This window comes from Haemaphysalis longicornis, unplaced genomic scaffold (assembly GCF_048455015.1).
Source record: "Haemaphysalis longicornis isolate Haplotype H1 unplaced genomic scaffold, Haemaphysalis longicornis Haplotype H1 scaffold_2, whole genome shotgun sequence".
Taxonomy (NCBI): Eukaryota; Metazoa; Arthropoda; class Arachnida; order Ixodida; family Ixodidae; genus Haemaphysalis; species Haemaphysalis longicornis.
Window position 1 is genome coordinate 235,223,618 of NW_027526295.1, and position 21,907 is coordinate 235,245,524.

The following is a 21,907-nucleotide window of genomic DNA, read 5'->3' on the forward strand; positions in this document are numbered from 1 at the left end:
GTGACTGTGGACTCTGAGCGCGAACGCTGAGGAGAGTAACTTACGTGCTCCTCTTTTTTTGCAAACCCCTATCCTTTATGTTGATTTTATTGGTTTCTTTGTTTCCAATTCGAGGGCCCCTCGAAACCAGTACGATATAATTCGCAGTAAAATAGCGGAATAGAACCAAAAACTACAGCGCTACAGCGCCGTAGCTTCTGGTCTACAGCGCTGTTGCAAGCTTGTCCAGCGCTGTTGCAAGCTTCAAGTCACGGGTAATAATTGGTTCACACTTATCGTACGTGAGGTCCGGTGACTGCTGCCCAGGTTAATGCGATTGAAAAACATTCCCAAAGTACGTTTCGACACACAAATGATCATAATTACGTATTTTGGCGTTGCAAGTCGAGCCACCATTTATGCGTGGCTTCAAGAGCAGCAATTATCTCCGTCTCTGGCCGCTCTATCGCCGTTTTCGAGAGCTACACCCGTCGCAAACCCGAGAAGGGAAAGATAGCCAGCTGGCTACGCGTATCTAATCAAACTCGTCTGTTCCACGGAGGGGGAGGCGTGTGGTACAGGCCACATTCGACTGCCGCAGAGGACGGCAAAACTGGGGACGGATTTCTAAGAAACTTCCATCGAAAAAGCGCTTGTTTGTTTGAGAGAGACTGCTGCCCAGCGGGGCTTGAAATGGAAACCAAAACTTTAGCTGGACCGCTCTGAAGCGTCTAAAACAGCGCTGCTCAAAAGGAAAGCAGGCGCAATCTCGAACACCGCCACATTTGAGGCGAGCAGCGTACAGTGCAAAGCGCTGAGTTATCTCCATTGTTCGCCAGCACTTGAGAGAAAAACGGCAACGACGGAAAGGCAGAGAAAGTAAAGTGTACTACAACGGTGCAGTAAAAATGATGTGGCAGCTGGCCATCGCCGGGCTGGTCCTCTGCTTCGAAGGTAAGAAGTTTATTTAATTACGGTAGTAGTTATTTGATGTTGACGCGCAAATAACACTAATTGATTCCACTGTCCCAAAGTGACTTGTGGCTTCGTGACTCTGAGCTCCGCCAGTCTCATCAAGCAGGTCTAATTGATTCTTATATGTGGCTGTTGTCTGGGCTCGGTTAGGACAGGGAAGATGGACATGATCTAATGGAAACTACAGGTTCAAGACGCACAATACCAGCACATGCACGTGCACACACACGCACGCGCGCGAATGCTCACAAAAGGACTACGAGTCCAACAAGAAAAACATAAGCGATAACAAGAACTCATCAATGCGTAGAGCGAACAAATCACCTCATACTCACCTTTGCGCCGTTGCTGAGATGATTTTTCCGAGTTGCAGGTGCGGACAAAAATAGTCTAAATCTGAACTATTCGATCCTAAGGTTTTTACGGTTTTGTATAACCAGCAAGGTGTGATTAAGAGTCTGCACAAAAAGGAAACCTCACGGGAGACCCAGTTTAATGACATTTGATTCGACACCCCTGTAGCAGATGACTGTCAATAGAAAACTGCAGATGTTGTATTTGAACTTTACACCAGTTTTTATCTCGTTCTCCCCTAAGGCGTTACATCGCAATGCCAACCGAGAGACTACGGCAAGGGCAGCGTGGTGTGCGTCTGCAACTCGTCCTACTGTGACTACCTGGGCGACGTGAAGTTAGCTCCACGCGGACACGTCCTCACCTTCGAGAGCAACAAAGCCGGCCTCAGGTTTCGGAAAACGACCGGACGTTTCAATGGGGTTTCAGGTACTGGCAATGCCTTTTGTGGCCGGTATTTTACAATTCGTGGTAGCTCTGCTCTAGCGAGATAATGTGGTGCATCATCCGGCCCACAATATCCGCAATGGCAGCAGGCCCACCGTCAAAATAAGAATCAAGTCAGAAAACCTGTCACCCGCTAGCAGTGATCAATGACCGTGCAGCGAAATGTTATATCGTTGTGGATTATTTGCTTTTTAATGATGGGCTTTGCGCTAGGCTACGGACAGCTTCGACCGTACATGGGTTTATTTGGATGGGTATCGTTCCCTTATGATTGCCCAATGCTTCGTGATCTACGTGTATGCTGTGTTTTTAATAGCTCACCTGCTCACTCCTAAATGCAAATTTTATGAGCGCTCAATTCCAAGAGGTGCGTCAAGGCGCCTGTTTGCCTGGTTAAGTTAATCTTTACTAGTTGCTCGTGTTATCTTCAACAGCATCAACAAAACTAGGAATCCTTAATGTTATTGTTCTATTAGTGGCACGCACTCGTCCCTTATGTTGAAATCACATAAGAAAATCAGCGATGCTTTGTGTAACATGATCAAAAGCTCACACGCTTGTGGATAAGTCTGGGGCATAACATTTCCTCCACCATTATTCCAGGGAAAAAGTGGCCTGTATTTCATTCATTTTTTATGGGTCAGTATTGGCGTTTACATTCGTATAGCTTAAATGTTGTAAACATAATATTCACACAAGCCCACCGCGGTGGCTCTGTGGCTGAGGCGTTGCGCGGTTGCCCCCAACGACGCCGGTTCGATCCCAGCCACGGCGGCCTTTTTTTTTTTGAGGTGGAAAACAGCGGCGTGTCGGGATTTTAGGGCGCATTAAACAGGTTACCGAAATTAACCCGGAGCCCCCTACTAAGGTGCGCTCTCAGAGCCCGGGCGTAGCTTTGTTTAAATTTTGTGCGCGACGCCCGATTCCACAAAATATGACGTCAAGCAGGACTTTGGTGCGAGTTTGTTGGTTCATGGCCATGAAATAACGTAACCGCACGAATAATGCGGGACGGAGGATTAGACAACACGTAGTACACAGGTGGGCGCTGACTACCAACTGTTTATTTTTTCGAGTGTACATTCTTGCGCGCTCCAAAAATAAACAGTCGGAAGTCAGCCCCCGCCTGTGCCCTACGTGTTTTCTAATCCTGCATCCCCTATTATTCGTGCTGTTACGTTGTTTCATGACTATGACGCCAGTTGCTGCGTTTTCAAAGACGTTATTACGGTTCTTGTTTATAGGCTGATATTACGCAAAAATGTTCACTTATATTTGTAAATCAGTTATCGGTTATCAATAAAAGAATGTGTTTCCGCTGATTACAATAAAATTTATTTATTTCTCTTTCCCCTGATTACGGGTGGATTTGGTGCCGAGGAGGCCGACAGTGCAGCGCTTCACCATTGACCGGAAAGGCTGGCGATTAAAAGTCCGTGAAGTTTAAAAAAAAAAAAAACTGTAATACTTCATAAGCATTCTTTGTTGAATACCCCAGAGTACGAACCGCGCAACATCCTGTATTTGCACAAAAATGCATTATTGGCGAAGTAAACGCATTTAATCGTTCAGAAGCTCGAAATGAAGACAGGTGGTGTAGGAATATTCCCGCCGCACTAATTGACAATTCTCAAAATTTCTGCCTTTTTTGCTTTATTGTATTTATGTTGTTTGATATTTCCTTTTATTGCATTTTTAGACGCTTCACAAGGCCACAATGACACTGTGACCATAGTTGTAGACACGTCCAAGTCTTACCAAACAATTATGGGTTTTGGGGGAGCCTTTACTGATGCGGCCGGCATCAACATCAAATCACTCCCGGACAATATGCAAGAGGACATTATCCAGTCATACTACACCGAAAAAGGTATGTGCAACGTTTTGTAACCCCAGTGCAACCAGGTTCGAGCGGTCTGGAACAACTTCAATCGTGGTCCCTTCTGATTTCAAACCTCGCAGGGCTATCGTACAACATTGGCCGAGTGCCGATGGCGAGCTGCGACTTCTCGGTGAGGCAATACACGTACGCTGACACGCCTGGCGACTTCGAATTGGCAAACTTCTCGCTTGCGGAAGAAGACTTCCAGCTTAAGGTTTGTCTTTCTGCCCTCTTTTTCAACGATGTTCCTTGGACCAAAACATTTCAATACAATTCTAGAATTACTGTTCTACACTTACCTTGCGTATGAAGTTAGGCGCGCTAAGAAGCTTTCTCGGAAAGCAGTCTGAGGCGAGCCTGACAGTAATTCGAGATGGCATCATTGAGGGAAGGCACAAAAACGTGCCAGGCAACTATCACATTCGTAATATTCCGCCCTCCTTAATTGGGCTACGAACCTCCTCATTGAATAAAGACAGTCAATTTAATTACCTCGATAACAACTCAATTGGTTTGCTCCTCACCTGCAATATTGTAAGATAGGCCGTCTATTTTTGGCTTTGCTCACCCGCATTCTCCAACTCAAGCAGCTGTTAAGAACGATAGGATGGCGACAAGCTAAAAAGATGGCCGGTACCTCCGGAAACGCGGTAAAATATTCGTATATTTATAATTGCATTTCACGCCTGCCTCAACCACTAAAGCTTTCAGTGAAATCAAAGAGAAGCACAATATTATTTATCCAGGGAATTGGTAGCAAGCAAATCTATAACTTAGTGTATGATAAAAAAATTAGAAGAGAACCCCCCAAGGGTTCGTCTGGAGCTACTACGCATGCTACACAATAGGATAATGGGGTCGCCGCGAGCGATGGCTAGTATCGCATGGTAAAATGAGTGTGTATGATAAGACTACCGCGATCCCTTTTGCACAAGCCTCAAATTATGTCCAGGCATTTTAGTACCAATTTGGCAAGTAGGAAACACCAGCTGGAAAAACGAAACCTCCACCGCTGGCACGTACTCATTGCCTCCTATTACTACTCATTCCTGCAGTCTCTCTCTCTCTCTCTCTCTCTCTCTCTCTCTCTCTCTCTCTCTCTCTCTCTCTCTCAGCAGTTAAAAGTCAACTGGCTGAGTTTGACCGGACCTAGGCTCTCAAAACCGCTCGAAAGCAATTATTTGGGATGCTCCAGCCCATGTATCAAGACAGCCTCTTCGTTTTATTTCTTTTTCGCTTTTTTGCTGCTATGTCACCACTTTTCGCCAACCCTTTTATCCATGCGTCAGTGGTTTTATTCTGCTATCGTAAAAACCAATCAATCGTATAATTATGGTTGAAAAGAACACCGCGAATCTCGATGATGAACTATTGTTTTGCTTGGAATGTGACCGCACTTTGTTTATTTATGCAAACAATGCCAATAAGTATGAATCATGCCACCGGCGCTAATTGAGCGAGTTGCCTAAATCACGTCCATGCAAGCTGCTATGGCACAAGTGTTTATGCAGCAACGGTACGGTCCCCATGAGCCCGCATCGGCTAGGATACATAGATCCAATTGAAAGTTTTGAAGAATTCATCTGGATGTTATTTGCTGGTACGATTAGTTACAGCCAGTCCAGCTTTTGTGCTTGTCCCATCGAAGGCTTATGCAGCCATGCGCAAAGGAGCGGAATAATGCGACGTTGCGTGTGGCATTTTCCTTTCTTCCAGATACCGTACATAAAAAGAGCCCAAAACGTGTCAAAACACGCCGTGTGGATGTTCGCCAGTCCTTGGAGCGGGCCTGCCTGGATGAAGAACAACGGTAGATTGAACCACGGCGGCTGGCTCATCGGATATCCCGGAGGGCGGTACTACAAGACGTGGGCAAACTACTTCGTCAGGTGGGCTCACATACGACGTGTAAAGCACTGCGAGTTAGCTGAGACCACATGGACAGAGGGCCTGCACATGCATTTACAACTTCAAAGCAAGAACAGTCGAACCCACTTATAACAACCTACCCCCCCCCCCCCCCCCCCACCCCTTCAGATATAACGGTCTGTCGATAAAGATAAAGACCATATTTCGGAGCACTTCCAACTTTCCTACGGTTCCCATTGAAACTGCGTCCATATATATCGAACGTGTTTCAAAGCGTCCTACTTTTACAACGAACACTTCCGACATGGTCACGGTAAAAATATGGCGCATACCAGGTAAAAAATGATTCAAAACAGGCTTTAAAGCGTGAGAGAGGCGGCGTGCTGGTGCGTTCACCGCTAGTGGCACATTCACTGCGTTCATCGCTTGTTCACGGATGTGACATGTGAAACAATGCAAAACTGTTTCACAAAAACTGGTTTTGTCAGTCCATCGGCTTCGCCAGCACCACTCGAGGACGTTGTCATCCCCGATGCCCGAGAGGATGCACGGCAAGCATGGAAGGGAGCCGTTGAGGCTAGACTAGTGAGTGACGCAGACGACCTCGACGACTTTGTTGCTGCGGACGATGCTGTTAGGGAGACTGAAGAACTTGAAAACAGCGCAATAGTCCGTGAAATACGAGCCGAAGCCTGTCCTGAGGCGCCATCCTCGGATGAGGACAGCAATGATCACATTTCTCCGCCTGCGCCTCATTACTAATTACTCATTCGCTCTGCAACTGCGAATGAGTAATTAGCGCTTTTGGAGGAGCTTGTATTCTGGAAGGGACTGCCAAAAGAGCACCTCAACAACTTAGAGGACTTGGAGGAGACCATTATAAATTCTACAACTGGGCATAAGCAAGCAGCTATCACCCAGTTCTTTGAAGTGAGGCAATGCACCTGAAGGCTTTCATGCGCGTAAGTTCCTTTGGGCTTCGAAATTGTTTCAAGAGAGATCGTACATTCCACCTCATGCATTCATTGGAAAAAATAAACTTATTTTGTCCTGTCGTTATTGTTTTTTTCTTTAGATGTTAAATTAGTCTTTATTGTGGGAATTAACAGCCCTAAATTGTACGCCGCGGTAAACGTAATGAGGTGCGTACAATTTAAAATCTTACGCATATGCAAGATGATATAAATGAACATCAACTGCCGCTCAAGCGTTCCTGTCGTCGGTGTCGATCTTCACGCCGCCCGAGTAGATGCTAACGCGGCACCGCGCGCTGCAAACAGCGCCGGTGCTTATTTAGCCGCCAACTAGAGATCGCTGTTCACCGACACTTCGTTTGCATGGTCACTGATTACGAATCGTGATGACATTCACATTTTCGAACTTCGCTTTTCTCCGGCGGAAGCGGCGCCCCTCCCGGTACTCTCCGCCTGGCGCGGCTGAAAGATATTAAAGCCATTACGGCGAATGGAGATTCTGGAGACGCCCAAAAGAATTTCTTAGCGTGCATTGTTCCGGTAGCCGCAGGTTCGACGCAAACACAGTTTAGTTCGTTCATAAGCAAGCAGAGGGCTTCCCTTCATAAAGCGGAAGGCTTAACTTATCACCGAAGGGGTTGTTCGACGTGTTCGCTAATTTGCGCCCGTTTTAATTGGTGAGTCCGTATACAACGAACTACTGATATAACGACCACTTTACGCACCACTTTCGAGTTAGTTATAAGTGGGTTTGACTGTATTATCGCTAAGAAAGCGAGAACATTTGTAAGGCCTTGAAAAGTGAGCGCCGGTTCTTCTTATTGTAATGTGTATATAGGCTCTCGTTACGATGAACCCGGTTAAGAAAAAAATTTATAGTCAAGACGAACAACACTTTCGCTCGCTTGTAACGTGCACAATGCAATGAAAGTCCGCTTAAATGAATTTCTTGTAATATGAAGAATTTTTCACGGTCCCTTCGAGGTCGTCTTAATAAGAGTTTACTGTACGTAGAATGCATGCACCACTGACAGGACTCCTACTCCTACTTATACATATGCATTAAAACAGCATCAACTGTGGCACAAATGGTAGAGAGAGGCACACAGAGATAGATAGACAGCAGACAGATATATATATATATATATATATATATATATATATATATATATATAGAGAGAGAGAGAGAGAGAGAGAGAGAGAGAGAGAGAGAGAGATCAAAACGAGGATGCAGTTGCAGTCGCACCAGCTGTTCTGTGCAACAGGCGTCTAGAAAATTATCGTGTTGAACACGTTCATCATTAACTCGCAACCCTTTGAAAACGTTCTTTTTCCTTTTCACAACCCCATAAATGATGTTCTACGACAATCTCGTCCTACGAAAATGTTCTTCATCAATCATATTTTATAAATTTTATTTGGCCTTCCTTTGTTTATTTTTATTTAGGCTGTCTGTCTTCATTCGTCTGGGCCTTCTTCATAGCTCACGAGTGGTGATCACGAAACACACGTTTTGCGGGCTATGGCATCATCATGGGCTGGTCGAGTCACGTTATAGCTGCCACTGATCTTACAATAGTTTATATCTTGTCTAGGTTCCCCCAACTAAAACGGAAGGTAAAGCTTTACCCCATTCGTTCTGAACGCAGTGGACCGAGGAAGGCGCAGTCATAGAACGTCAAACGTATTCTCCAGTACAGATAACTGGAGGCTGATGATTTCCAAGCGTCAGTTGTCCGTTGTGACATGTCTCATGCCCCGAACTCTCGTCGACAGCCCCGGATATTGTACCTTCCGCACCTATATACCTAAGACAACTGAACACATTTTTATTGATTCACACGACTTACGGCTTTATTGGCAGTGCACATGGTACATGCTTGACTTCAGTGCTCAAGAAAAACAATAACTTCACTTCTTGAGAACCTTCAGATGACATCGACTTACCCACGGCAGCGTCTACTGTTCTATGACTGAGAACGTTATTGGATTTAGCAGAACGTAAGGACTGCCAAAAGAAGCGGATAGCGTTTCGAGCAAAAGGACTGATATTTGCTCAAAGTAAAAGGACTTGTTCAAAAAGGACTTGTTCAAAGTAAATAATATCTACCATCTATCCGTCTGTATCTATTATTGCCTGCAATAAATGAATATACTAAGGCGTCAAGTAGGCGTATCATAGAAGAAGAGTTTTATACATCGGAGTTATAAAAGATAACGAGTAGCCCACACTACATTTCTTCCGACCTATAGGGGCACGAGGGTAACTTCAAGCGTAATGTTCATCTATAATTTCGTTAAAGACCTTCTCTACTTGTAGCGGAGCATAATCTCGTGTCACTTTCAGCTTTGGCGCACGTGGTGGTGCGCTGTTGTTTCGGCAGGTTTCTGCAGGAATACGAGCGCCATGGCGTCCAGTTCTGGGGGGTGACGGCTGAGAACGAGCCAACGGCTGGGTTCGATCCCAACTATGCCTTCCAGTGCATGGGATTCACACCAGCGAGTCAGCGGGACTTCATCAAGATGGACCTCGGCCCCGCTTTGGAGAAAGCCGGCTACGGTCCGGACAGGCTTGCACTCATGATCTTGGATGACAATCGGATCTTCCTGCCCCTATGGGCACAAGTGGTACGTTTTGCAGAGCCTCCTGCGTCTTTCTTCCTCATTCATACGCACACGTGATCACTTTTTTGTACGGGATGCATAAAAATTCAGGCAGAACGTATCTATTGTATTCTGTACGTAAATGCAGTCAGTGTTGTAACGTATAGTGATAGCTATATCCTTACTTGGCCACGGGAGGTAGCCACCACACCACCTCCCATTCTCGAGTAGACGTAACGAAAAGTTGCTACAACGTGGTAGTTATTACACGTGCGCAATTATCGTACGTTAGTGTCTCTCGAAGCACGGTCTTTTAAAGGTGATCCATTTGACTGATATGCCGGATTCTGCCCTCTCGGTGCAGTTCGGGTTACGTAACTGAATTGACGCCCTCAATTCCCTTCTTCCACCCTTCCCCTACACCTATCCCTCCTTTGCTCCCTCTTCGCTCTTGCCTTCTTCCCTCATCTTTGATCCTCTCCACCCTCCTCGCCACTCTGTCCTGTCCGCTTTCGCCGAGGAATTCACACAAAGATAGCTCGACATTCAGGCTAGACAGGGACACATAGACGCTATGCCAAGTGGGTGAAGTGGGCCATCAATTCTAATCGCGTAAAAACACGCACGCAACGCAGGCGCACGCCGCACTTTTCCTTCGGAGAATCGGAGGTAGCGCGTCAGGCACTTGTGGCTACCGTGGCTTGTGCCGCAAGCAAAAATTTAACTAACTTCGCGTACCTCGGCGGCCAGCTTCTGCTGGTGAAGCTGCCCACCTGCGGATTAACTCCCAAGCACTTCTGAGCAGACTCGCCGCCATGCGGCCGTAACTTTCACCAGTTTTAGTCTCAAAAACGTTTAGCATTCTCTTGGCTATAGCTTTGTCCACTTCTTTCCTTTCGGCATCTTTTTGCGCCATTCCGTACTGTGAACAGCACAAAACTGCGCGTTTTTTATTTGCATATTTTCTCGGCTACACTGACAACCATGTTGTTTATCTGATCTATACATGACTTAGTTGACCATTCTGACGTGCTTGACTGCCGACAGATTGTGGGATCTTGCGGCGTGTCTCCGTTTGGGCGTGCCTTCAGGAAACACGGTGGGACACCCTGATAGAAACAAGCGGGGACGTAGAGTTCCTCCTCCACACGCCCCCTATTCCCCCATGTACGTCTTTCTGATTTTACCTCATTTTCCTTACAGTCCATTTAGGAGAAGCAGATGGAGAAGATCAACGAAGGTTTATCCTTCCCGTTGCGCCTCCCTTGAAAGGGATCATTGTCCCCCGCACCTACACCCCATTCGTAGCGGCTTGTTACGAATCGACTGTGTGTGTGCGTGTGTTGACAAGGTGCGCGGGCTTCGACAGCGCCTATATACTTTCCCACATAGCATTGATGCTGGGAGAAGACCTCTTGCTTCGCTTATGCGACTTCGAAAATACGGCGCGGCCAGAACCCTCTCGAGCGGCCGTGGCGGCCGTAACCCTCTCATCGTCTCTCCGGCTCTGCAAGAGTGCTTTTGTTTGTGTGTGTTTGACTCTGGCGACCGTTGGACCCCCCCTTTCCTCCCTCTCTCCGGCACAGCATACACCGGCTTCTGCGAATGCATCACAGGATCTAGGGAGATTGTTTTGTATATTTGTACTTTTCGAGGCTGGAGAATTGTGCTCTAAGGCTATGGACCGTTCGTATTCCTGGCTATAAAAAGGGGTTTTCCATGATCGCCCAGCAGTTCGTACTTAGGGCTCGACCAAAGCCTCAACTAGATGGCGTTGACTCGACTGAGAGCGTTGCTATGTCCGTTCGACTGTTTGCTGTAAGCACGAAAGCGGGCTGCCCCCTGTATCATCACTGTTCTCTTCTGGCTACGCATTAAACAAGTTAAGTTTTGCTCTCGGCTCTTCGACGTTCGGAGGTCGGTTATAAAGTGCATTTGCCAGTGTAACTGGCTGCAGGTGAACTACCAAGCTAGTGAATGCCATTGCCCTTAGAAACACTTTAGGGTTTCAGAAGAGATGGGTCAACTTTTTTCACCCGCTTCGCATAGGTACTCAACGACTCCGAAGCTGCCAAGTATGTGGCTGGTGTCGCCGTTCACTGGTACACCGACGCGATGACAGAGGCCATCAGGCTGGACGAGACTCACGACGCGTTCCCGAACAAGTTCATTCTGGCGACCGAGGCCTGCATGGGTGACAAGCCGTGGATCAAAGAGAAAGTGCAGCTTGGAAGCTGGGACCGCGCTGAAAACTACTCCCACGACATCCTCGAAGTGAGTTCCAAGCTGATATGATTAACGCGCACCCTACGCCAGTATTAGCCTGTTAACATTTATTGTCTTGATTTGCTGATTTTTTTCAACAGCAGCTTCTAAAGGCTAAAGCTCCGCCACGGGGGACAGTAAACAGGACATCCAATATTCAAACACAACGTTGAAAAGAAAATCAAAGCGTGGAACCAACATCAATAGCACTGGCTAGGTACTATAAAAATTTGAGTGCCGCAGTGCAGAGGCGACTGCATTGATGGTAGCGCCGAACTTTCAACAGCTGGCTAAATTTCTTCATAATAGGAAATATTTCTTTCAAGTGTTAGCTTACGGGGGCTGTCTGGCACGGTGTTTTTAAAGCAAGCGAGCGAAAGCAAGCCAGGCGGAGCCTGCTGCGCGAGCGAGTAAGCGATGGAGGAGGAGCTATCGAGCAGGCCCGCGTGCCATTGCACCCTACCCGGGGTCAAGGTCTTCAAGAGGTACAGGGCGATTTACACACTCCCAAATCACAAGTTCTTGGGTGTGACAGTTGACAGGTCCCGGACATGGGCATCACATGTCCCCCATTTAAAGAAGAACTTGCTTCCTTCGCTTGCATCTTTTGCACGCTTTCTAGCAACGCAGGTCGTTGTTGAGTCCTGCAGTACGACGTAATGCGAGTTGTTCGGTGGCGTTACGGTCTCCCTGAACTGGCCCCGCTCTCGAAAGACAGCAACTGATGGACGTACTAGAACCCTGGGTCGAGTCCTAAACGTGCCCCATGCGTGATGAAAGCCCCATTGACTTGCGAAGCACATGGCTGGATCAGAGCCTGTGATCAATTCTATGCATCCATACACATTGTCATCATATTAGTTTTATGCCAATTTTCGCGATCACTTGGTGCAGAAAACTAGGCGGCTTTGCTCAGCTAACACCGCCATTTTCATTAAAAGCCGTTCTCTCTCGCACTCTTCATCAAAAGCACTGTCTTTCTTTATTATGACCACCAGCGTGCGTGCCTCAGTTGATTAACTTTGCTATGCGCAAAAAAAAAATACCTGAAAATTTTCTAATTCTAGAAATATTTTAAAAAGTTGGAAATTACATTAAAAGATAGGCTTAAATTTCTGGTCAGGCCTTGGCGCAATCCATTTAGAGAGCCTTAGGTCAGATGATACTAGGGTTTTATGTGTTTACGTTACATCTGGGCTGTAAGACACGCCGAGTGGAGGGCATTAAGACATTTACGAATTTTTCACGCAAAAGATCTCTTGCACGCGGGCGTTTTTATTCTTCGTTCTCATCAGGAGGAGGAGAAAAACTAACGGAAAGGCTGAGAGGTTATGCAGGCCTAGATCCCGGATTGCTATTCGACACTGGGGAAGGGGTGTTCAGGAGATGAAAGAGAGGGCAGGCGAAAAAGAGGGGATAGGAGCGGGGCCGCGCACACACTTTAGTCCCTTTGTGGGCCCTATAGTCTTTCATCCAAGCGTGTGTCCTTCATGAAACACAGAAGGGCTTCTGTTGCCCTCTGCGAAGTTTATTGCAGGGGGGGTCGATGTCTTAGAATAGTATCTAGTTTGAATGGTTGATTGTCCAATCGGCTGAACTCGGCGGCCAGAACACGCCTTTCCAATGAATACTGGGGGCAACAACAAAGCACATGTTCGATTGTCTCTGCAACCGTGCAGGCGTCGCACTGGGCACTACTGGCCATCCCGATGAGTAAGGAGTGGGCTCTCGTAAAGGCCACTCCCAACAACAGTCTACAAAGTAAAGTGGACTGTGATCGTGACAGCCCGCACGGAAGACGGCGTTCGAGTACAGGGCCCAGGTTGCGGAGGCGCGGCTGAACAAAGTCCTGTGTATTCCATTGAGTAATGGAGGTCCTACGCGCGAACTGACGAAGCACCCTAGCTGCATCAGTCTTTGTTGTTTTTCTGATGAGAGCGGAAGCGGGACAGTAAAAGCATCATCTTGCTTCCGCTCTCATCAGAAAAACCAACGTTGTAGTCACTTAGCCACCCCGGCAGGAACAAAGTTTTAGTATTTCGTGAATATGTGGAGGGTTTTTTGCTAATGTAAACAGGAAACAATTAAGGACCACCGTTCATACGACACACCAAGCGAATACGTGCCGATCCAATCACTTGGCATGGAGTAGTGAAACTGGTGAAAATAAAGAGCGCTTCTTAACACACTGTAGTTTAGTTATGTGAGGCAAACAGGTCACTGTTACTCACTCCGGGAAATTGCGAATAAGCACGAATCAAGGACGTCACGTGGAACCCACTCTAAACGAACGCCCGAGAGGTTTCGGAGCCGCAATTCAGGCATCTTGCGTCAGGGCTTCTCATTTAACTAAAGATATCGCGTTAGACCGATGGGCACATAATTTATTGCGAACTGTCGTTATAAGGACAATTAAAATGACTGGAAGCAACAGAAACCAGTAAGCAGTTCCTCGTTTTACGGCTCGACAGGACCTCAACCACTGGGTGACCGGCTGGGTAGACTGGAACCTGGCCCTAGACATGCGGGGTGGTCCCAACTGGGTTGCCAATTTTGTCGATTCTCCAATCATCGTAAACGCTGATGCCAAGGAATTCTACAAGCAACCCATGTACTACGCCTTGGCACACTTCACGTAAGTGGTATACGAATGACGCCGCTCTAAACCCGATAGCATTTATTGACCTAACCCCTTACGCCAACCTCGTGTCATGCTATCTTTCGCACATCAGGTTTGCCAGCATAGAGTGCACATCTACTACGGATATTGTCGTCCATCCGGAAAATCAGGACTTTTCCGAATATACTGGACAAAGTCTTGATGGTTTTAGTAGAACAGAACGTAATTTTTTTTGAGTTCGTACTCTGGGATGGCTGACAGCGTGTAGCTTCGACTTCGAACGACACAGAGAACGAGGGTTTCAATGACGACACAGCTTTGACAGCGACAGAAAAAAACACAGGTTTTTTTTTGTTGTTGTTTTGGGCACATTGTAGACAGGGCTTGTATGGATACCTTTTCAAGCCATGGCGTAAGCTGAGTCAACTGATCAAGCTAAGATACCGCGATCTGCTTTCCGTCAAAACCTCTGCTTTCCTCGTGCGTATACGGCGTGTGTCGGCTCCCCAACCGTCGAACAGTTTCGTGGCGGACTGACAGGAACAGCGCTAAGACGAGAGAGACAAAACATTTTAATGAGCTGCAATGTGAGAGTGGAACTCTAGTCCGGGAATCCATGCGTTGCCCTCACCGTCTTGGCCCGTGTCACCAAGAGAGTATGGTCCTCCGGTTGACAGCTGGCACAGTGTCTCCCACAGCTCAGGAAAGAAGCGGGTAGAGAGGGGTGGTAGGGCTGGGTTGTGAGCGCATTCCAGAACTTTAATGCTGGAGGGTACCTAGCTGTGTACAAAATTTGCATAGAGCGGTGTACTGTATGGGAAACAATAAATTCATGAATTTATTGTTTCCCACATAGTACACCGTGATAAGACGACGAGCACTCTTTTAGTTAAAGGGGCCCTGAAAGGCATTTTGAGCACACTAAATGAACTAGCGCAATCGCTAGATTGGGTCGCCAACGTCACCTGTGCCAAGTATTACTTTTTTACGCGCAGCGGAAAGCTCACACTTTTGTTGCAAAGTTTGTCGCTTTTTTCTCACTCTTTCCTTCGTGTTTTTGGACGCCGCCATCTTCACATGTCTACATCATCGATTCCCAGATGTTCGTCATGAGCTAGACATCCTGCTATTGGGCGGCTTTTTCACGCACTTCCGGCAAAGAGATTAGTCGTCTGCTCAGCGTCGGCTCGCCGGCTGATCTGCCAGCGGAGTGCCGGAGTGCTTTGACATTTTACGACAAACGAAACAAGTGTAAACAAACGCTTAACCGTTTGTATTGAATGCAACACGGCCATAACACGACGTGGATTTTATCTTACGTGAGTACGTACCATAAAGAAAGTCCCGTGGCACTTCTTTGGTGCAATCGCAGAGAACGCCCTGAGCCGAATGCCCGGGTTTGACGCGTACATTTTATTCAACTTCAAAACAATCCAGAGATGCGTTTCGAACGAACGCAACGTCACAACATGCGTTGCAAGTCTGAACCGCGATTGACAGACGATGAGTTGCCTCCTCCTGCCCGTCGTAAATTCGGCACTCACCTCACAACCGGTTTGCGGGGACGAGCAGCAAGTCACAACTCTGGCGCGCAAGCGAGAAGGCTTTTAGCCAGGCACACTGCACATACCCCATGCGAGGTTGAGTGGTACGTCGTTCGAGAAAGATAATCCAGACCATGGGAAGCACTATCCACCCGCAGAAATACAATGTCGCATTTCATCGCGAAACGAACGCGTCCACAACACACAGGAGGCGATGCACACGCACACACACAGCTTCGGTCGCTGCATTGGCTTAGCTGCAAGCTTCGTTCGGACAATCAGCAATGCTACGACGATACAGAGCTGCGTGAGGACGACGTGCTAACCACTTCACGTATTTAAAAACACAGGGGCAAAGAACTAGGTTCATCGGAAGCAAAAAATCTTTCCTCCATTATAGTGCCTGAAATATACTGGCTAGTGTGCCGAGGGGGGGCTCCAGGCGGGCGCCGGGAGCGATGTACGCGGCCGTCTGCCGCTTGGGGCGCTGCCGTGCGGGAGTGTGCGCGTTCATCCGGCCCGAGCAGATCGCGCGGTACCTCCGAGCTGCGTAGCAGACGGCAGCGGCAGAACTTTCCATTCCCGCTTGCGACGAAAGCGAGCGAAAGCGACGGGAATTCTGTCGCGCAACCAAAATTTGTCCCGACCATTCGACAAAAACGATCGTCACGCGACAAAGCGACGGAATTCCTGCCGCTCTCACTCGCTTTCGTCGCAAGTGCGAACGGGCCTTTATGCGCAATCTCCGCCCCACATAAAACAAGCTCTTGCTTGTCGCCTGAGCATATACGGTTGATATCTGACTACGTTACACTGTGCTTGCCAGTGTATTTAAACGATGTCACTAGAGTTCCTGTATATGCTCCCTACGGGATGCTCCCGTAGGGAGCATATACAGGAACTCTAGATGTCACTAGGTTTGAAACGTACGCGCTCGGCGTGCAGCTTTGTAAACGCAAGCGGTTTCACATACGCACGCTATTTTGCTGCTAATAGAGTTTTAGTACAGCGTTTGTGGCCTTTGCATACGCTAAACGCTAAATTTTTGCGTCCCGCTACGTGAAACCGCGATGGGAGTTTTAGTAGAGCGTCTCATCAGTTTTGCGTAGCGACACACTAATGCATACGGCGCCATCTGTCAAATGTTTTCCGAAATGTCTCGCCGGCTGATCTGCTAGCGGAGTGCCGGAGTGTTTGGACATTTTACGACTATCCAAACAAGTGCAAACAAACGCTTTCCCGTCAGTGTTGAATGCAACACATGGGTGCAGCTTGTCAGAACACGGGTTCTCGCTGATCGAGTGCAGCGTTGGTTTGCTCTTCGCCTTCACGTTCATCGCCGCTGATAAAGCAATCCGATCCGGCGCGTTTTGTGCACGGGTTCTGTGTCGGTTGAAAATGTCTTTTTTCACATGCCGCCGGTAGTAGGAATTACAACCACCGCAAAATAACACCTGGCACCAGCGGGGCCACATCTGAGACCGCGCTTTTTGGATAAACAGTGCGCGGTGCACCAAAGGGAACGAGCGCACGATTCTCCCCACGCGGCTGCGAGTTCGCCGCCGATACCAACTGCAGCTACGTGCACCGCGAAAGGGCAAGGCCAGGCCGCACACATGCGGCCAGGTCATTCGTTCGCTTTCCCAGCCTGTGTCCATCGTGTCTACAGAGATGAAAAAGCCGAAAGAGCTGGCCCGTAGCAGACGGCAGTCTGTGGGAGCGCAATAGCGGAAGTACGTCACCGATGAGGAGCGGAGCATCATGGGAGGGGAGGCCAACAGCGAAGAAACAGTTGAAAGGAGGAGGAAATACGGCGCGACGATAATTCGCGGTTTTTGATTTACGCTTTCTCAGCTAATACTCATCGCTTTAACAAAATTCTTGCAGGAGGAGATTGCTAAGCTAATACATTGCTTTATTTGGTTACATGTACATCCATGCATCGGCGGAAGGCATTTCAGGACCCCTTTAAAGGTATATTTGCAACGTTTACAGGAGGACCACGGTCTTAGTCGCAAAGCTTGACAATTCGCACACCCCAGCAGTGATTGTCCGGTCACCACCCGCACGCTCGCTGCAGGCGACCATTTCACCGGGCAAGGCTCATCCACTTGAAGCATATGAGTCACTCGCATGTCAGCGCTTCTATTATTCTCCGACAAGCGATTCAGACGGCAGCCGATAATACCGCATACTTTGCGGATATCCTGATGAAGTACGCGAGTGCTTCTAAACTCTCACGATAGCAAGCATGTGCCGCACTGGGTGGACGAAAGCAATCAGATAAGAAGCGTAGCACCGAAATCCGAAAATATTACTTTCGGCGATAAAGGACAAGAGCTAAGGCAGAGAAACTGTGGGTACCTTCACTGGAAACGTAGCGATCAATAGCAGGCATTGAATCGCTTTAACGTTTGTTTCCAAATTATATTTCGCGAGGTAACCAAGCACTAGTTCACTAGTACCAAGTCCATGTTCAGTGCACTTGCGAATGGGCATCTCTGCGAAAGCGGTCAGTCAAGCTTTGAACCCTCTCAAAGTTTAGGTATGTGTTATTTATGTGCTTGCGACGGATGAAATTGCGCATTTTGCCTTTAAGATGCGAAAGTCAGCGCCGTTTTTTGGTGTCATCCTTTTAACGTCGCCCTTTTTATTTTCAAAATTGTTTACCTCGGCCATTACAAAAAGCATTAACTCCATTAAAAAACAGCGCGAACACAAGTTATTATAGGTGAAACAATTCAAACAACTAAAACTGGTAGAACGCCTCATACATGTCAACATTGGTAAGCGCAAAGGAAATATTAGGCGTATTTGACGCGAAGCATAGTACTATATATATATATATATATATATATATATATATATATATATATATATATATATATATATATATATATATATATATATATATATATATATGGTGAGGAAATGAGGGGCTCGTTTAGGAAATACAGAAAGATAGGTCGGCAGTGTACAACGCCAAAGGAGCATAAGGGTGTGGTGAGGCTTTTTTATTTTGTTTTGTTATTACGGTTACTGAAGTTAACATTTTTTTTAAATTTACGTAAGAAAGAAATAAAGGAAGAAAAACACCCGTCCAGAATGGGGGCCAAACCCACGCGTGGGTTCGGTGCCCAAGCGTGGGTTCGGTCCCCACTCTGGAAGCATGTTTTTCTCATGTTAATCTGCATCATCATGTTAATCAGCGTCACGTTCAACATTTTGTCCATTTCATGCCACCAGGAAGTTCTTGCCGCGTGGTAGCGTGAGAGTCGCCTCCCTTGTAGCGGGTGACGAAAGCCGTGGCCTCGAGTACGCAGCGTTCAAGACGCCGCAAGGAGGCACCGTGGCAATAGTGCTCAACCCGTAAGTGTGGATCTATGAATTGTTTTTTGTGATAGCCCCTGTTTTGTGGGGTCGTTCAGTGTAAAAAGTGTTGTGACAGTTCAATAAAAAGGTAATGTCGTACCTTGCATTTCAGCACAAGCAGTGCCCGCAGAGTGGAACTGAAGGATGCATCCAGCGGCAACAGCTTCGAGAAGACCATCACTGAGCGCTCAATAAACACCTTCACATGGTGATAGTTGGCCCACATGATAAATGTCTGAGTTGTGTCCACTAATGTATTTTCTTGCCATTTTCCACTGCAACATTTATGATAACAAACAAACACGTTCTAAAAGCATAACAGGCACATTTTATTCTCGTTCTTAGCGTCAGAAGCTTCCTACTTGCCTTCTTTAAGAAACAAAAACATATTCCGAAGGTGTTCCATCAAATGAGCACAATCCTCATCAACGGATGAAGAAATCCCTGCTTAGTACGCAGGAAGTTGTGCCGTGTTGGGAAGCTGGAGTTCGGAGACTGCTTATGGCAGAGCTATATGGTACACCCTTAATTCGTCCCCGAGATACTTTTACCACGGTATGGTCATGTCCAATCTTTGCCGAACACCAAAAATTCACGGCACCACAATTGCACCCTGACACTCAACAGCTTGTCACTACAACTTTAGCAAATGCTTGGACAAGAAGTACATGTTTGCAAGACCACCGCAAACTACTACAGCTGCTGCCAAGGCTCATACATGTCCACATTATAGAGCGGTAAAAATAGCTCAGCCATATTTGAGGCAAAATATAACTCCAGAGGGCCGAGGGTTAATTGACGTGTTCATGGGAGGTTGTGGCCATTATACTACACCACGGTGGCCAATCCTGTTCTCCTCCTTGTGTTTGGCGCATTATAACCGAAAGGTTGCTGCGCCATTAAACCTCAACTTCATCATAAATCCTGCTCTCCTGAGGGAGGCGTTATCAGCCTCGGGAGAGCACAGTGGTTTAGATGGGTGGCGACGTAATGGAAGTGGCAAGCGAATATATCTACTTAGGACAAGCAGTGACCCCGGATCCCAACTATGAGGCAGAGATAATTAGAAGAATAAGAATGGGGGAGTGCATTCGGCAGGCATTCTCATATAATGAATGGCAGCCTACCATTGTCTCTGAAGAAGAAAGTGTATGCCAGCTGCATGTTACCGGTACTCACCTAAGGGGCCGAAACTTGAAGGCTTCGAAACTTGAAGGCCTACTAAAAGGGTTCGACTTAAATTGAGGACGACTCAGCGCACAATGGCACGGAAGATGATAGGTGTAACATCAAGGGACAAGAGGAAAGCGGAGTTGATCAGGAAACAAATGCGTGGTAAGGACATAGTAGTAAAACTTAAGAAGAATAAGAAAAGGACGTGGGCAGGGCATGTAACGCGAAGGCAAGATAACCGTTGGTCATTAAGGGTAACATAGTGGATCCTTAGAGAAGGCAAGAGTGGCAGAGGGCAGCAGAAAGTTAGATGGACCGGTGAGATGAAGACGTTTGCATGAATAAATTGGTCGAAGTTAGCACAGGACTAGGATAATTGGAGATCTAAGGGAGAGGCCTTTGCCCTGCAGTGGACGTAGACAGGCTGATGAGGATGGTAACTCCATAACCGAGAGTACCAACGTTATCTAATTAGGAATAGCCATTGTATTGGCTTTTACATTTCCTATAAAAAAAACAACGCCATAAAAACGGTCTCGAAGAGAGGCGCGGGAAACGCAAACACCAAACCTAAATATTTCGCCTCGAGCCGTTCCAAGTGCCACAGAAACAAAAGGTTCCAACAGATGGCGCGCCACCACTGCGAAGACGGGAAAACTGAATTGAATGTAGCAAGCGTTCATTGCGTTCATAATGAGAACAGCGAGAGGGGGGGGGGGGAGAAGTATGCGTGTTACGTGGCAGGCACGGCAAAAGAGTATCGTCTTTCGACGACATTGCATCTTTGGGAGCCAATTCTTTTTTTTTTTTTTGGAGACCGGGTGGGTGACTCGTGTGTCAGACAGACAGACAGACAGACAGACAGACAGACAGACAGACGCATCAATATTTTTCGTTTCGTATGGGTTGCCTAAGAAAAACTATTGTGTTTGAAAAAAGAGAGGGAGAAGGGGGCTAGGGCAGCGCAGCCTTCTTGCACTGCATTAAGTGTCCTAGGATCCTCTTCCCTTTGAGAACCGCCAAAGAGGAGTGTAACGCCATCTGTTGAGAACGAAGCGTCTGCTTAGCGCCGGAACCTCGCTGGCACACAATAAAGTTTTATAATATATATAGTCCTGGAGCTCTCAAAGAATGCCCGGCCCGTGTCTCCTTCTGTCTTTATTTAACAGCATCATTCATTCTTGGGGGCAGTCAAGGTTTAAAAAAAGAAGCAGAGTGACAGTAAGCCACAACGTCGATAAGTGAAAGAGGAAGGTGGCGATGGAAAGGAGAGAGCTGGAGCGTATGGTGATAGCGGAGGGAGCTCTTGCTCTGGGTCGTTCTATTTTGACGTATACTGCTGAGACCATTCTCAACCCTCCCTGGTGAACGACCGATATTAAATAAAGTAAATAATCACAGAAGCCTCGATACAACCAGCCTCCACGATAAAAACGCTGGCGAGGTAAACAGCACGCGAGTCAACCTAGCCTTGGGTCAGGTAGCAGCAACCTGATATCAAAGCCGCTTAATTGTCGTTCGCTGCACCCTCCAGCGTTTTCCGTTGGAAACTCTGTATTTTGACTAATAAAGCGTCTACTCCTCTTACCCCTTCCCATTTCGAACGGGCTAAAATTCACCTCTCACATCACCTCTGCTGCGATCGAATGATGGCTTACAACAGACGCTTTAATCTTGTGTATGCGATGCTGTTCTAGCCTGACAATGGCTGGGAATCGCTGCTAGCGGCGCTACACCCCAACCTCTCTCCAGCCACGCCACGCGCAATCTAATCTATTCGTTCGGAGGCCTTCTCATGCACTTCGGTTGTAACGTGAGCGTTTCTCGTCGAGCGATGTCGTCAGCGGGA

At 47.3% G+C, this 21,907-nt stretch overlaps 1 protein-coding gene across 1 annotated transcript; it reads left to right on the forward strand.

Annotated features, from left to right (window-relative positions):
• The first annotated feature begins 546 nt into the window (after positions 1-546).
• Positions 547-19,134, forward strand: LOC144170138 (lysosomal acid glucosylceramidase-like). Its single transcript, XM_077699741.1, has 10 exons — positions 547-933; positions 1,552-1,737; positions 3,455-3,625; positions 3,718-3,851; positions 5,354-5,526; positions 8,865-9,108; positions 11,134-11,358; positions 13,821-13,984; positions 18,760-18,882; positions 18,998-19,134. Exons 1-10 carry the CDS (start codon positions 888-890, stop codon positions 19,095-19,097), a joined length of 1,566 nt encoding a protein of 521 aa, XP_077555867.1. The 5' UTR covers positions 547-887; the 3' UTR covers positions 19,098-19,134.
• Positions 19,135-21,907: the final 2,773 nt, after the last annotated feature.